This window comes from Larimichthys crocea, chromosome XIV (assembly GCF_000972845.2).
Source record: "Larimichthys crocea isolate SSNF chromosome XIV, L_crocea_2.0, whole genome shotgun sequence".
Lineage (NCBI taxonomy): Eukaryota > Metazoa > Chordata > Actinopteri > Sciaenidae > Larimichthys > Larimichthys crocea.
The window spans coordinates 9109740-9125782 of record NC_040024.1 but is presented as its reverse complement, the minus strand read 5'-3'; the positions used below and the strand labels follow the sequence as shown (position 1 = coordinate 9125782).

General features: G+C 40.9%; 1 protein-coding gene across 1 annotated transcript; it reads right to left on the bottom strand.

Annotated features, from left to right (window-relative positions):
• Nucleotides 1–6843: 6843 nt before the first annotated feature.
• LOC104933718 (GTPase IMAP family member 7-like) lies at nt 6844–10055 on the bottom strand. Its single transcript, XM_019255856.2, has 2 exons — nt 9974–10055; nt 6844–8170 (listed from the first exon to the last, which is right to left on the bottom strand). The coding sequence occupies exons 1-2, from the start codon at nt 9978–9980 to the stop codon at nt 7173–7175; spliced, it is 1005 nt and encodes a 334-aa protein (XP_019111401.2). The 5' UTR covers nt 9981–10055; the 3' UTR covers nt 6844–7172.
• Between the last annotated feature and the right edge of the window lie 5988 nt (nt 10056–16043).

The following is a 16043-nucleotide window of genomic DNA, read 5'->3' as shown; positions in this document are numbered from 1 at the left end:
TAAAAGTCAGAAGACAGAAAGAAATGAGCTAAAACTTCTTCAGGGTGAAGCAGATGATGATGTACATGAAAGATGTGGCCTAGAAAGCAGAAATTTAGACTTTTGCCAAAACTGTAGGGTTTCAGTTGCATACACTATCTTTGTTAACAAGATAAAACTAAAAGCTTGTTATTTACTCTCTTTGTTACACAATGAGATTGGAATAGAAATACATAAACTGGTGTCCAAATGAAAAGCAACAGATTACAAAACACTGTACTGACATTTCAGTGACTTCATCTGATAAGCTTCAACCCTCTTGAGCTTTTTTGATTACATTATAAAATCGTCCTTTTTTTTGCTGTAATTTGAAATTTAGAAAAAAATCAGCCTACAATTTCTGCCGTTTTGACCGAGTCGGGGTGGATTGCTTTGACCTTTTTTTTTTTTTCCCCTCCTCGTTCAGCAAACTGTGAAAAAGCTTTTTTTAATATTAAAAAGACACACGGGATCTTTCACAGTAGCCAGATGGAAAAGCGTCACTTTAAAGAGCTACTTCTGTACTTTTACTTGACTTTTACTTTACCCAAGTGCCCTCATGTCAACTTAATAAAGCAGCATGACATTCTTGTACGTTTTCCATCCTTGATTTGAACAAAATAATAATGGAAAAATGCTTCTATTTTAAATAAACTGCCTTTCTGGTTGAGAGAATAATTATCACAAAACCACACAGAAACTGGTAGAGAGCCATTTTAACCGTGCCTCGATGACTTTGTCATATAGTTTTGACACCTTATTCTTTACACTCAGCTCCACCCATAGTGTCATACCTTTCTTAGAGCTATCATTAAGTGTTCTGCTCATTAACTTACCCACATAACTTAACGTGCTCTGCAAATCTCTAAATGAGGCCACGAGAAAAAGCATCGTCGAACATGTTTGTCTTGTTGATGAGTGCAAGGAAATGCTTTATTGTTTTAATTAAAGGACTGAGTCGGGTAATTGAAAATGGGTCATGAAGAAAAGTTTTCAACTCATCACATATGGCTGTTTTCTCTGAGATTACGATCCGCCTCATATATTTTTATGTGTTTATCTATTGTTGTGAGCACAGTGACCTCGCAATGCTCAATCAAATCACAAAGCCTCCTTTATGAAAAAAACACATAAAAATATACGCAGATTCTGTTGCGAGTAAAAAAAATTATATTTGAACATTGACCAGTAGTAATGCTTTTCAACAGGACATTCAAAGTTTCACTGTTTCAGCTTAATAAAACAGAGTTCCTGTGTTTCAAAACCTTGGTCATGCAGCGTTAACCCGAACCCCCAAGACAAGACGATACAAACGTAACAAACAAAGGCAATAAACATAAGGGCAACAGAACAAGTAATACACCACACATACAACACAACCCAGATCTTTGAACATTCCAGCTGTGACAAAACCAAATCATGTAATGCACAACTGTTCCTTTAAACATGTCAAACATTAAGAGACCTCTTACAAACAGCACTCATCCGACAAAACAAATCAGGACATCATGCTGACATTTTATGAAAAAGCCAGTCCAGTTTCCACCGTCAGTGTCAAGATACTGCATCTCAAGTGGGCACAAACAGACCTTTTCTCTAGATCGCTGTTTCTCAAACCTTTTACACCATGTACCACCTCAGGAAATACTGCGTCTCTGTCTTCACTTAACTCGTATTTTATATATAATCCAAGGTCTCTGTCTTCACTTAACTCGTATTTTATATATAATCCAAGACAAACGACACATTAAAGTCACTTTTTGTCTAAAGTTCTTTGTGTACAGATTGCAGTAAAGTGCAATGCATCTTGTGTTTTCAAAGACCATGATCTGTGGTCAGTGTAACCATCAGTTCTCACAATGATTCACAGAGTGACTGCAGTTGAAATTTGACGTCAATTAATGGTGGTCTTTACCGTCTTTTCACATAAAACTGCCGGTTGCTGATACATTTCTATGTCAAATGTTTTGTTCAGCTCTTTTAAGCTGCCCATGTCAAATTGTGTGTACAAATACTAAGGGAAACAGAGCAGAAAAAAGCTATGTTAAAGCCAGTTAAAGTTCCAGCAAATATTAGTATCCCACATGAAACTTCACAGCTCTTATAATTGTAAATGAATATCTAGTCAAATATCAAGTTGCAGAGCAACTAAATTCCCCATGCGATCTGGAACAAAGAAGAAATTCTTTAGAACTGATCAGACTGGAAAGATAATAGCAGTTCATCCGTCTTTAAATGTCCTAATGCCTGTTAGTCATAAGAAGGAATTTGTTTGTCGACAACCAGCAGTGATCTTATTGCTAGAGCAAGAAAATAATAAGTGTTTGTGTGTTCTGAGTCTCAAGTTTCCCAACTCTGCCGATCCACCCATCTGTGCTATTTTTAGAACTGAACAATGTGCAATTATGATTCACTGAAATCTGGCAGCAGGTGCAGTGAGCTTAAAGCAAGCTACCAAAGGCAGATCAGATCTAATTTCATGTGAGCATCTGGAGTACGAACAAAAAAATGAGCCAGAAAGTTGGATGGTGCCCATCAAACACTGCACAGCAAGACAAGCAACTCAGCAGCGGCAAAAAAGTTGACTCCGCATTATGCATGGTGCACCCGGGTTTGTCTAATTATGGCAAGATTGTCTAATTCTCTCAAACCAACAGAAAAGCAGCAGGTTTCATCTGCACCGTCTTGTTTGAGTGAAGCTGATTGTTGGTATCCTGCAAAAACCACTAATTATTAGTTAAGTACCGGGTTGTTGCAAAAGAACGTCATGAACTTTTGCGTCTTTGTGCAACTCAAACCGGTTAGTCATGATTTATTGTTCTGCACAGTTAACTAGTTGTATGTTATCCGGGGGGTTCATGAGGGTGACGCTCTGGAAAACATTTAAATTAGATCAATCAAAGAAAGCACTGGATACTCGAGCAACGACTGCACCTGTCACCTGATTTTTTTTTAGTCTTGCAGAGTCTGGCACAAGTAGCACCTTTAGAGCTATGGTGTGTACAGTAATCAAGGTTTATTAAAGGTGCAGTTGCATGTAGGAATACGAGACACAGCAGAGAAGGGAAAGGACGGCAGAGGACAAGACGTGCTGGCTGGGCGGATTGCCACACGCCAGGGCCGTAGATGTGCCGCCAACGTCCCACTCCACCTTGTTCCCACCTTACCTTCCTTCTCGGACAGAATCCCTGCAATTAAGGTGAAGTACAGACTGTAAAGGGGACACTACAGCCTGTCTGGCCAGCTTCGGAATCTCTTTTAAAGACTGTGCCCCCTTTCATCACCCCCATTTTAACTGTTTTTAACCATAAACTGCCTTTTATTGAACTTCTATTCACTCTGTCTGCATGCTTGAACCAGAGATTAAAGAAACCTGTGACACAGGCTCAGTTTAAAACCAGGGAAGGACACCCTAACAAGCAAACAAATCTGTAAAGTAGCAGGCGATAAAGTCCAAAAGGGTCAAATGTAGGGTCAAAGAAACCAAATAGTTCAGTTCAAGCAATGCAAGGAAACAAAACATGGGGATAAAACTCTTCACAAGTGAACGCAGGATGACAAGAAACAGGTGAAAGATCGATACTGGCAGGAAATGACAAAACACAAGGAAATCAAACAGGAAACACTAAACAAGCAACCCAACACCATGACAGAGGTGATGTTTAAGTGAACGTCAACATAACTCCTGATTAAATCACATTATATATCATAACATTGAGTCAAGATTGAAGGCTCCAAATGTGTCCTAAGAAAGACAAAAGAGGAAAGGTAGAGGTATGAAATCTGAAGGTAGGAAAAGACTGACAGGTGGAGGCTATGGTGAGTGAGCAGAGGTTGACATGCAGCAGCCGAATGGTTGTAATGATACTGATTACCTGATGCAATCACATGAAACCAACTCATCCCTCTCAATCAGATGGACGGGGACAGAGGGAGAATATTGATTGGAGGTGAGCAATGAATAGGGCAGGTGTGTGTGTGTGTTCTGGATGCAAAGTGAAGTGGACTGTGGTGTATAATTCATTCAAGAACTGAATCTCATATTTTATTTTTAGCACCGTGTTATTTCTGCAGCTGGATGTTGACGCATGACTTCTCACTTAATGGCCAAGTCTGACTCATGAATTATAATCTAGCTTTCATGCATTTTATTTTTCTGGACACACACTGCTGTGAAAAACTCAAGTTGGTTTTTATTAAAGTTTGACAAGGCAGTTTAAAATCCCAGTGGGCCAATTGTTGACCTACTTAAACACCCTTTTACAGTCATATGTTACCTCTTCCAATGAATGACGCCTGGCTCTGGGACAATCTAAACCTTTCTCGTCTGTTGTCCCCCATTGGTGGAACGTCCTACCAGTTCCTACCAGATCTGGGGCGTCCCATTCTACCTTCAAAAACCTCCTGAAGACCTCCTAGGAGGATCTCCTCTCCAACACTACCAACAACTGGACATGCTAAATCTAGGCTCGGTACACCCTGAACAGGGAGTACCCAGAAATAACCCACCAGAAACCTTCTTGCTGTGAGGAAACCTGTGCTAACCTAGGTACCACTCTGCCACTCCAAGTAGTATGGTGCAGCATTAAGTTATGAAGATATGAAGTTCATCCAACCATTTTCTATGACTGCTTATCCTTATCTGGTGTTGGGGGCTGGAGTCTATCCCAGTTGGCATTGGGGCGAGAGTTGGGGTACACCCTGGACAAGGAGTACCCAAAGAGAACCCACCCAGGAACCTTCTTTCTTTGAGGCAACAGAGCTAACCATTGTGCTGCTCCAAGCACTAAGGTGCAACCTATAATTATGAAAATATGTTATTATAACTGTATTATAGCATCTTTCCCAGTGAGTGGTCTCTGCAAGAAGATCCAGGGTACCTACTGTGAGGAGTTCACATGTTCTCCCTGTGTTTGCGTGGGTCTCTGCTCCAGTTTCCTCCCACCATCAAAGACATTCTTCTTCTATTCTATTCTTCTATTATGGGAAGCACGGAAGGATGATGAAGCCGTAAGCTCATCTAGATGTGCCCCTACCCTGAATCTTGGCCTGTAGCTGCTCCAACCACATTGTGACTCTAATCTTGCAATTGACCTCCTTTATCCCTCCCCTCGACCCCAATCATCCCACTGTACTTGACCTTCAACTAACCCTTATCTCCCGTCCATCCCCTGGCAATCAAACCCATTCATCCCTTCCCTCAACTCTTAATCATCCCACCATACACGACCCTCATCCTTCAAGAAGACTCACCTATCCGAATACTTTGATACAACGCCAATGGCATGGACATCAATAAAAAGAGTCACTGGGCACTAAAACTTTGTCTCTGAATTTAAAGTTGAGTTAGACAGCATTTAGAAGGTGCCTTAGGTTAAATGGGAATGCAGACAACTTTGGTTCAACAGTCTTAAGGATCTGAAACTTCCTGCCAATGGAGATACTGGCATGCACCCACACTATTCTTTCCATCACCATCCAGATGTGGCAGTGCAATATCATAATCTTTACTCACTCTGTGATACGTGAGCCTCACAGTTGGTGTCTTAATTTTACATTAATTTAATTTAACAATCGTTGATGAGGACTTAATCCTCCCAAGTTTTCATAACTAATCCTAGGACTTAAATGACACTGAGGTGAGTCTTGGTCTTCCATCTTCATCAAGTAATATGTTTCTACAGATTTGTAATGCTCACTGTGTGTATCAAAGTCATGAAGCCGAGCATTGTAATTTCCTAAAACCTTTTGGGGGAAGCATCCGCCATACCCACCATCAGCCAATTGAGCATGCAGCCAAGTTTTTAACACATACATTTCCTAGCTCGTGAACAGTCTGTAGCTTCAGCAGACATCAGTCTCTGGCGCTAATGAATCACATCTGCTTTCAATTTCCATATTTCTCTCCTTCGACGTTCACTCAGAGCGGCATCATCCTGATTGACTCATTTTTCAAATGCAAATTCTCTCTGTGCTGTTTTGTAAATGAGTAAATCATAGATGATTTGGCAGTGACAACTTGATTTGAGCTATTGCGATTCTTCAGTCGCTCTTTTGAGGTTTCTCGGCCGTAATGGGACCAAAAACTGACCATTTCGTGCAAACGTGCTCAAGTGCAAGCTGATGTAGCAAACTATGTGTGTGTCTCTTGACTAATTGCTAGATTTCAGCTGACTATGCAAGCTTAATTGTGACTTGATTAACTGAACTATAACCCTATGTGCATGTCTAACAGTAAAAATAACTACGATGTCTAAAAATGAGTTGCTGAGTTCGACAAGCAGCAATGAATCTGTGAAGGGAAGGTCAGAGCCATCCACAGCATGGGGCAGGAAAACAGACGGTCTACCTTTTATTACACTGTCAAGTGAATTTTATTTTCAGCATATTTCCCAAATCACAACTTTTATAATCTGTACAGCATATCCTCTATTCTTAGACATTTTGTTGATCTATGGAAAAACTTTTAAAAAATGGAAGACACCAAAGAGAGCAGAAGAGGATCACTGATCTAGGACATGCAATAGACCAACCAACAGAACCAACATAATGAAACTATAGTATGGACAGTCAGGGAGACAAAATTCTTGATTGGTTATAAACATATGAAGAATGGATCCAGGAGGACATCAACTACTGATACAACAAACATTACAATATAACAGAAAAACAATTCTGATGCACTCAGAGCTAAAAAAACAAGAAAATACAGATTCTATGGGAAATTACAATATTTTAATATTGCACACACCCTGTAAATTTACTGACTAATGTGTTGCATTAATAATACAGTAAAAATGATGAATCTCAAGTTATTACTCTGATTAAGATACAGCACCAAGCTATTATTTAGCAGTAAAATAATATAGTACACACAGCATGTTGTTGTAATGTTATCATAAAGTTAAGTATTAATATTTTACAATATCGTATTGTAATTTTACATTTAAATACAATATTTCTTCATTAATATTGTGTCCGGTTGCTGTAGAAACACGGTTCATTACTGTTATTTTGATTGTAGAGTATTACTGTAATAATAAGTACTGGATATTACTGTGAATTTACTGCAAAAAATCATCAGTCATTTATTTTACAGTGTATTCGTGATACTTTCTCTCTACTGTCCTCAAGAGTCAACACTTTGGCTGGAATCATTTCTTCAAAACATAACTTGCTAGGGAGGCACATTTGACACCATCCATGAAGGACCCTGCTGCAGTTGTCATTGCTTCCCCTGGTGTGTCTGCTCCTTCAGCTGCATTATATCCTCTAACACCTCCCAACATCCCTCCCACTGCAGCAGAGAAAACTACTGCTAATGCTGAATGACCTGATCTAGTCACCTCTGCTCCACCATACAAAGCTCCTAACAACACACCTGTTCCAACACCTGCTAATCTGACCCAGAGATTTGTAGATGCATTGGCCTTAGCCTGCTCCCTGATCTGTTTCTCTGACATGTTTCCTGATGACTTCTGATATCTGATCTTCTCCTCCTCTTGTTTTATTTCTTCCTCCACTGCTTGTAGATTCTTATTGGTGTAGCAGCTGTTCTCCATCACCATCTTCTCTATTGTCTTAAGCAGCTCCTGCACCTGGAACTGGTTGCTCCTGTATTCATGGTTTGGGTTTTGGTTCCAGTATTTATTATCAATGACATGGCACCGACCTCCACACTTCTTCATCAGATCACTGAATAGCTTGTTCTCTTTCTCATTCTGATGGACAAAATCCTCAATTGTCTGTCCTTCTTTGAGCTGGTCACCATGAGTGAAGACAACTGTTGCATATTTGAAGGCTTCTTCAGAAAAGTATTTGTTTATTTTGTTGACGACAGCCTGCTCCTGCTCTGTGAATTTCTCCACTTTAAACACAATGAGAAAAGCATGAGGCCCAGGAGCGCACTCTGTGATACACCTCACTATCTCACGCTTCATCTCATCCTCAGATTTATTTGTGTCAAAAAAACCAGGCGTGTCGATCAGAGTGATGCTTCTTTCATTGACAGATTCGGTTCCTGCTTGACATTTAATTGTTTCAGAGTTGACAGTATGGCCGATCTGGAACATTTCTTCTCTAAATATGGTGTTAGCCAGGCTGCTTTTTCCAACTCCAGTTTTTCCCAAGATGACAATTCTTCTGTTTGACTCTGAAAGATAATGAAGTCCATCAATAAAACTGTACATTTGTATTTTTTGTTTTTTTTGTATAAGAAGATTTTCCAATTAAAATCAATATTGGTCAAAAATCTAGAAAAGTAGCAGTGAGTACTTTTTCCATCTGTAACAATCACGGCTCAACAGTTTAATATTAATTTAATATTTGGTATCTGGCTGCATGATTAGCTGCTACATTTTACATTAGCCACTGCTGAGAGTTTTTCATTACACAGGTCATAGGTCATGGTTATGTTGGATTAATACACAGTGATCAGTGTTAACAAATAGTAACTGAAGAAATACCCTTAAAGTCTGCGTAAAGTCAAAATAAATGCGTTTTGAGTTTGTCAGACTAAAGAAGAAAGTGTTATTAAGCCCCCAGCCAAATTTGAATGATCAAAAATATGATCAGGTAAAAATGGACAGTACTCTCAGCTCCAGGATTGTGGGGGAGTGTTGGCGCTGAACCACTCTCTGTCTCTCTGTCCAAACATACATAAGTTTCAGTATCATCTCAGTGAATCGCTGTCTGTCTCGCACCCGGCAGGTGGTCACACCCAGGCAGGTGTCTCTCATACGTGTGCACCGTTACAGACACACGTAAACTCAGATCTGACTACATGTATTCCCTGTCATAGCCTACACCATGTAAAATCATGTTACTGTGCACTAAGTCACCTAACGTTACTGTAATTACTGTATTATTTTCAGGTCTCTGTTAATATGGCCCTTCACAATCCACTTCTTCTTCATCACTCCGTTATTTGGAAATTGAAATAAAGTAATGGAGCTGTGGTCACACACCCAGGGAAGATGCATTTTCAGGATGTTGCATTTGAAAAATGAAAAGATCAAAAATGTGAAAAAATCGTTCAAAGTCTTTTCACATGTTTTCAGCAACTATTGTCCAACATATTTATTGTGTTTTGAAAGAAAACATGGCATTGCCTTTACACAGACTTTAACTTACTGTCCATGTTGTCAGATCCAAACAATTTCTCCTATCAGACAACTGTCCTGTGAGTTTTTTCTCTGCTGTGACGCAGTTTTTATTCTAGACTGACTTGTACTTCCTTGAGTTGGTGCAGAGAGGGTGGGGGTGGGGTGGTAAAAACACCTACACAAACATATTTGGTATCTGATACAGAGTCGATTCTAATACTTAAGTTAACCTTAATGTAGACCGAATGTACGTTGGTCACACTGAAATAACAGCTGTAGCCTAATTAAATTTGGCACGTCTTCTTTTAAAAAGAGTCTTTAACCCTTCAGAAAATGAGTACGGATTACCTTTTTGTGCAAAAACTTTTTTTTCTATAAAATTCTACAAAAATATGAAATGTTAATATTTTTTTCATTTTCACTGCATCCTTATCATCACTATCATATTTACATGTATTTTTTTAAATAATTTTAACACTTTAATGCCGTTTTGGGTACCCACATGATAAAAAAACACAAATTATGAAATATTTTCTATATAATAGGTGCAAACTGGATTTTTTTTAATGAAAATTAAGTGTGGTCTCAATACATAGAAACTTCAGTGCTGTTCAACAATAAAAAGGATTACTAAATTATCATTTTGTAAACAGGTTTTAATAGAGATGAATTGGTTCTTTGGCTTTATTCCGATCTGAGTCCTTTAATATTTTCTATCTGGCTGCTGCTACATTTTACATTAGCCATTGCTGAGAGTTTCCATTGCACAGGTCATAGATCATAGTTATGTTGGATTAATATACAGTGATCAGTGTTAACAAATAGTAACTGAAGAAATAACCTTAACTTACTGTCCATGTTGTCAGAAGAGAAATCAGCGAAGAGTCAAAGTTCTTTGGATCTATCAGACAACTGTCTTGTGTGTGTGTTCTCTGATCTGACGCAGTTTTTATTCTAGATTTACTTTCACTTTTTGAGTGCGTGCAGAGAAGGTGGAGTTGGAGTAAAGAACACTGAGGACCATTTTGTAAAGAGATTTGAATCAGGTAAAACTGTTTTTTTAACCCTGATCCTGACCGGAGTCCTTCAATCTTTGGTATCTGACACAGTCCAATCTAATACTTAAGTTGACTCTCACAGTCACACTGAAATAACAGCTGTAGCCTACGTAAATTTTCTTTTAATGGATATACCCTCAAAACGATGAATGAATGAACATTCATGCGCGTGTGTGTTGCATGAGTTCCAGAAAATAAAAAGTGAAACTGTATCTCATGCACATGTGTGTTGCATAAGTTCCATAAAATAAAAAGTGAAACAGTTTCTCTGAATGTGGCACAACTCGCTCAGCCAGATGACGGTTACTGATTTACTGATTTACGGTTATGGCTGCATGCTTCCGTGATTCTGACGCAGGCCTCTTTTGGCCCGGTTACACCAGCAAACATTTCGACATCGGTGAGACGTGGGAGCAACGTTGGTCCTTGGTAGACTAGTGTATGGGCTGACCCATGCCGCTCCGTGACAACATTATTTTGACTTCTGTGAAATTTACATACACGCACAGGTACATTTACGTGTGCAGACAATAAGTTGTGTGTTGCACCTGTTATCCTGATCTCTTTTTACATTTCCTCGAAATAAGCTTCAAGTATTTGGAACACAGAGAAAAGCCGGTGGAAGATATTTCTGGTTCAATTTGTTTTGGCCTTTTGAGGTGAAATGCAATCAGATTAGTGACTAACAAGCTATTTCATGCTGATAAGAAGAAACCTCTGGCTTCATGCCGGCTGTACAGGCTCAGCCTTCTGCGAAAGACATTTACATAAACAGTGGAATGATGGAAGCGAGTGTGTGTCGATGAGTTGGTGGGATTTGAAGGCGTGAGTCAGTGAGTGTTGTCTGAAAGCGTGCATGTGCTAGAAGGGCATTGACGAGATGTGTGTACGCGAGAGAAAGGATATGACAAATAAATGTTGTGTGTACGAGTCCAGAGGGCTGCACGGTTGTTTTCCGAGTTTATGTTTATTTGTTCTCAAGCAGGCGTGACTCATGTAGACACGCAGCATGCCTCGGAGACCTGTGCATCATGTGTGTTAATGTGTGATGATGGCTAAGTTTAAACTTTAAATCAAAACGGTGCAACTTTTCTGCCATAAAATACGATTTTTTTAAGTCACACACCTGCTTGGTGACTGGGAGCGGAACCAGTGTTGTGCCAGAACAGGAGCCAGGCAAGCGGGCAATGTATCTGGAGATCGAAGATGACGTTGACGGAGGAAGCTAAGAAGAGAAAAGAAGAGAGTGAGCGAGAAAGACGCTGCCAGACAAGATTAAATCTGGTTTTCAGGTCTGAGGCGCAGGTCAATGGAGCTGGCGTTGTGCCAGAACAGGAGCTGGTCAAGCGGGCAATGTAACTGGACTTGGCAGCCTCTGTGGCAGGGGTCCCCAAACTTTTTTCGGTGCGGGCCACATCAACTTGCCTTTCTGTGATGGGGGGCCGGGGTCAGTCTATAACTGAAATGATATCAGTCCCACCAGGATTTCACGGGCTTCAGGATTTCAAGTGAAAGTTGCGATAAGTTGCGATTCGACAGTTGCGGAGAGGGCGCAGCGAGCACTAAGTCCACGGCCCCGGGAAGCGGCGAGGTCCGGGCAGGAGGGCGCTGTAAAGCTCGTGGCTGGAGCCGTGAGCCACCTTCACCCCAGAGTCTTTCCAAGCCGACCCAGAGCCAGTGCGCCGCGGAAGAAATGCACCCGGCGGAGGCCAGCCAGCGCCGGGGAGAGGTCCCATGAGGGGAGCCTCCCGCACCGTGCGGCCGTCCCTGACCCGCCGAGTTGAATCCCCCGGCAGACTGCGCGGAAGTTGATCACGAGCAAAGTCATGTCAGAATATACCATTGTGTGAGGGGATGAAAATTAGCTAGTACTGTAAATAGTTTGTAAATAAGGTAGATTTTAATTAGAATGCCAAGCTTAATCATTAAGTGTGGATATTTTATAATAGGAAAATGCAATTTTGAAAAATAGGCCATGTTTAGAGGGATTGTTTGGGATCGTTAAGTGGGCCACTCCAATTGTTTAGGCGGGCCGGAAGTGGCCCGCGGGCCGTAGTTTGGAGACCCCTGCTCTATGGACATACAGTAATGGCAGGACACTGACTGAGTTTTGAGCTTGTGCTTTTCCTACTGTAACAGGTCAAAATGTCTACTGTAAAAAATAAACGCTGCTTTCAAAGAGTCAGTGTGAAAGCAGCGCCTGTACACACCCATGCATCTTGGTAGGACTAGAAATGTAAAGTCGAAATGTAACAGCGGACTGTCAGCGACATGGGGACCTAAAAAATGTCCCGTTAGTTTTCAAGTCCACTGTTGGTGAATGTGTAACGACACTCGAGCTCACACTTAGATAGGTTGGTAAGTGCACACACTGAGGCTGGGTTTATAAGGACATAAGCAGATCAAGGGCCGACAAACACTGCTGGCTGCGCTCTCTCTCTCGGGTTGACAAAGGCGGTCAGGAGTGGAACCGGCTGACAGAGCTGGAGTGTGTGTTTGAATAAGTTTTTGCATAATGTCCATTAGGGGGGGTACTGTGATTTTATGTACGACACAAAGGCTTTTCTCAACCTTAAGGTCCACCATGAGTGTGTGTTTTGTTTGCATAAAGTTGCATAATGAGTCTGTGTATGTCTCTGAGTGAGATCTCATTTTTCTGCAGGTGGTGTGTGTGTGTGTGTGTGTGTTATTTGAAGAAGGGATTACACGCCCGCCAGAGACTCGACACCTGATTAATGCAGAGAGACGGATTGAAAAGTGGATTTGAGTGAATGGATTTCGACACACAGAGAAAATTGCTGTTAAGTACGAACACAAAAATAACGCGCTTACGCAAGGAGCCACTGTCTTCTGTGAAGACAAAACCCAGAACAGAAAACGGAGAGGCTGAGTGACGGATCATGAGATGAAAAACATCAAGCAAGAAAGTGAAATAAGAGAAAAACAGCAAAAACAAAGTCTTCTGAGGTTTTTATGGATATCGGCTCAAACTGAAGCACTGTTTCCAAAGTTGAGTTGAACTCTGAATCCCCAAGAGTGATTGAGTATTGTCAACTCTCATCAAATCTGAAAGAATGCCATAGATGCAAATAAACACCGATGGCTCGACGACTCCATGGGATGAAAGTCGAGGCCAAAAGACCAAAAACTGCTGGTACCAAACCAGTGACGTGTGAAATATCCCAATGGATCGAAAACCCAATTTCAGTTTTTTGTCTGTCTGTGCTGGTTGGGCGTGGCTGACCTTTTTCGTCGACCACTCCCTCATTGAGTCTCTCCTCCTCAGCTCTCACATCTGCATCTCATCATCTCGTCAAGCTCCTGCAGTATTTAACTCAGGTTCACCCTCCCAGACTCCACCAGTTTGTCGTTGTATCGTTCGTGGTAACTGTTCTCGCACTGGCTCTGAAGAAACTATCTTTTTAGATTCCTTGTAGTTGATTTGTTTGGGTTCTTGCTTCTCTTTGACTGTTCATCTGCTCAGCCTGTCCTCGTCATCCTGCCCTGTGGTTTTCCCCCCGGACACCTCCTGTTTTGTCAGTTCATGTCTTGGCAATAAAAGCCTTCTAAAACAACTCCAGTGTTGGTCTGCATTGTGGGTTCAGTATCCTGCCTGGCGCAAGCTTAACACATGGACTTCCAGCTCCTGTTTTCCCTTCATAGGATATCTCCCTAGCCTTATACTTGTAACAGTGATTTTACTGTCCAAAATCGTAGTATTACTTCGGTTGGTGCGTACTACCATCACCTGAGTTGGTACATGTTGGCTGATCGATGCTTTGGTGTGATTCTGGTTGTATTTTAACCACAATCACGGCACTTTGACCATCTTCTAAAATGTTTCTAAGCTTTATTTTGAAGTTCTAAAGGACATTGCGTATTTGGTATCGTTAACTTGACTGCTCACAGTCCGGCTAACAAACTGAGTCAACAATATCTAAACAGCAGCTGCAGTTGGAAACTCTGTAAATGAAGGTGAAAACCAGAACCACAAAACATTTTCTCCATAAAAATATGATCCAACTTCACCAAAATCAGTGAAATAGTTGGTGGTGTGTGACTTACGTACTTCTAGTAGGAGTAGGAATGACCATTGACCATTCACCTTGACCATTGACCTGATATTTACCTGATTTTATGGTAGACGTTAGAAGTTACACAAGTAGACAATATCCCATTAAAAGTTATTTTTATTTTTACTTAAGCAAAACTACAAATGTATTGACATCAGAATAAACTTGAGGTGACCACTTATTATGCAGAATAATGTATATTTGTTGAAGCATTAACATGTAGAGGCAAATTATATCTATATTATATACTTTTAGTTGGATCCTGCAGCTAGTTACTAAAGAGATCTGACACATAATATTGGTTTGAAAATGATTTCACAGCTTCAGCTGAGGTCCTCCAGAGTCCACAGCTATATAGAACGCCATAACTGACTAATCAAATTCAACAAATGAAACTACATAAAGGACTCGCAGTACAACAGTAAATTAGAAAACAATTCAGCACAGCAACACAATATAAAAGATGTTCCCACAGAAAGAAAGAGGAGCTCCAGCTTATTATTACGCCTACCCTCTCTTACATTACATAACTTATCTGGCGTCTAAAGTAATCAGAGGTTGTTAAATCGTTATCGTTATGATGCCAGCAATGCTGTTTTTTAATCAGACATCCCACAAAAGAGCAAGCTTAAAAACTCCCTTCTGTTCCATAAAACTTAACTATAAAATGTGTCAGATGTGCATCCACACTTTAGGCTTGAGGAAACAGCAGGAGAGAGAGAGGATGAGGCAAACAGAGCGAGGTAATCACGCTGGAGAGAGGCAAAGAATGACGAGAGCTGAACACAAACTTTCGTATCACTGCGCGGGTAATTGGTTCAACTTTTCTTAGTTAGTTATTCTTTTTGCAGCAACAAGCAGTCAGAGCAGATCATATTGAACGTTATTGATTAGCCTGGAAAATAATAATGTTGTATGTGTGTCTTTGTGAGGCTGCTTCCCTGTTGCTAAATCAATATTTGAACTCACCAGGAGTCACCAACAGTCAACATGGAAGAGAGTCATAATTGGTAGTGATCGCTCCAGCTTCTATCACATCTCGGCTTGCTCACAGGAATGAGATTATGTTCTGTGTGTGTGAATGTGTGTTCAGAGAGTTAGTCAGAAAGAAAGGAATTTAAAAATCTGACCAAAAGAAGTATATAAGTAATATAAAGCAACACTGTGGAACTTTTGCAAGTCGACAACTTTGCCAACAGCCAAACATCAACAAGATCAACAACAACAAGACGTAGCAACCAGTTAATATCACTGACTAGTCCAGCAGCAGTCAGCCCAGCTCGGCGTCTGTCCTTCAGCCTTTTATTTCACCAACCACTAAAAGTACGACGAGTTCTTGCTCGCTCACTCTCTCATTTTCTCTTCTTAGCTTTGTCCATCAAAGTCCTCTTCGGTCTTTTCTCCTCTGTCATTATGTCCCTAGAATCTTCTAAGTCCAGTTACATTGCCCGCTCGCCCAGCTCCTGTTCTGGCACAACGCCGTCTCCATTGACCTGTACCTCAGGCCTGAAAACCAGATTTAATGTCCTCTTCGATCTCCAGATGCATCGCCTGAATGTCCAGCTCCTGTTCTGGCACAACACCGGTTCTGCTCCCAGTCACCCCATTTACCCAACGCCCAAGCCCTGAAAACCTCCTCATCTTCTTCCCGGTGGTCCAAACCTCCTGTGGTACAAACACTAACACTCCCCACAGTGCTCTGAGCTCACAGTCCAGGTAGCCCAGCTAACGAACTGAGCTAACATTAACTACAGTTGATGTGGAGGGAAAACCAGAAAACATTTTCTCCA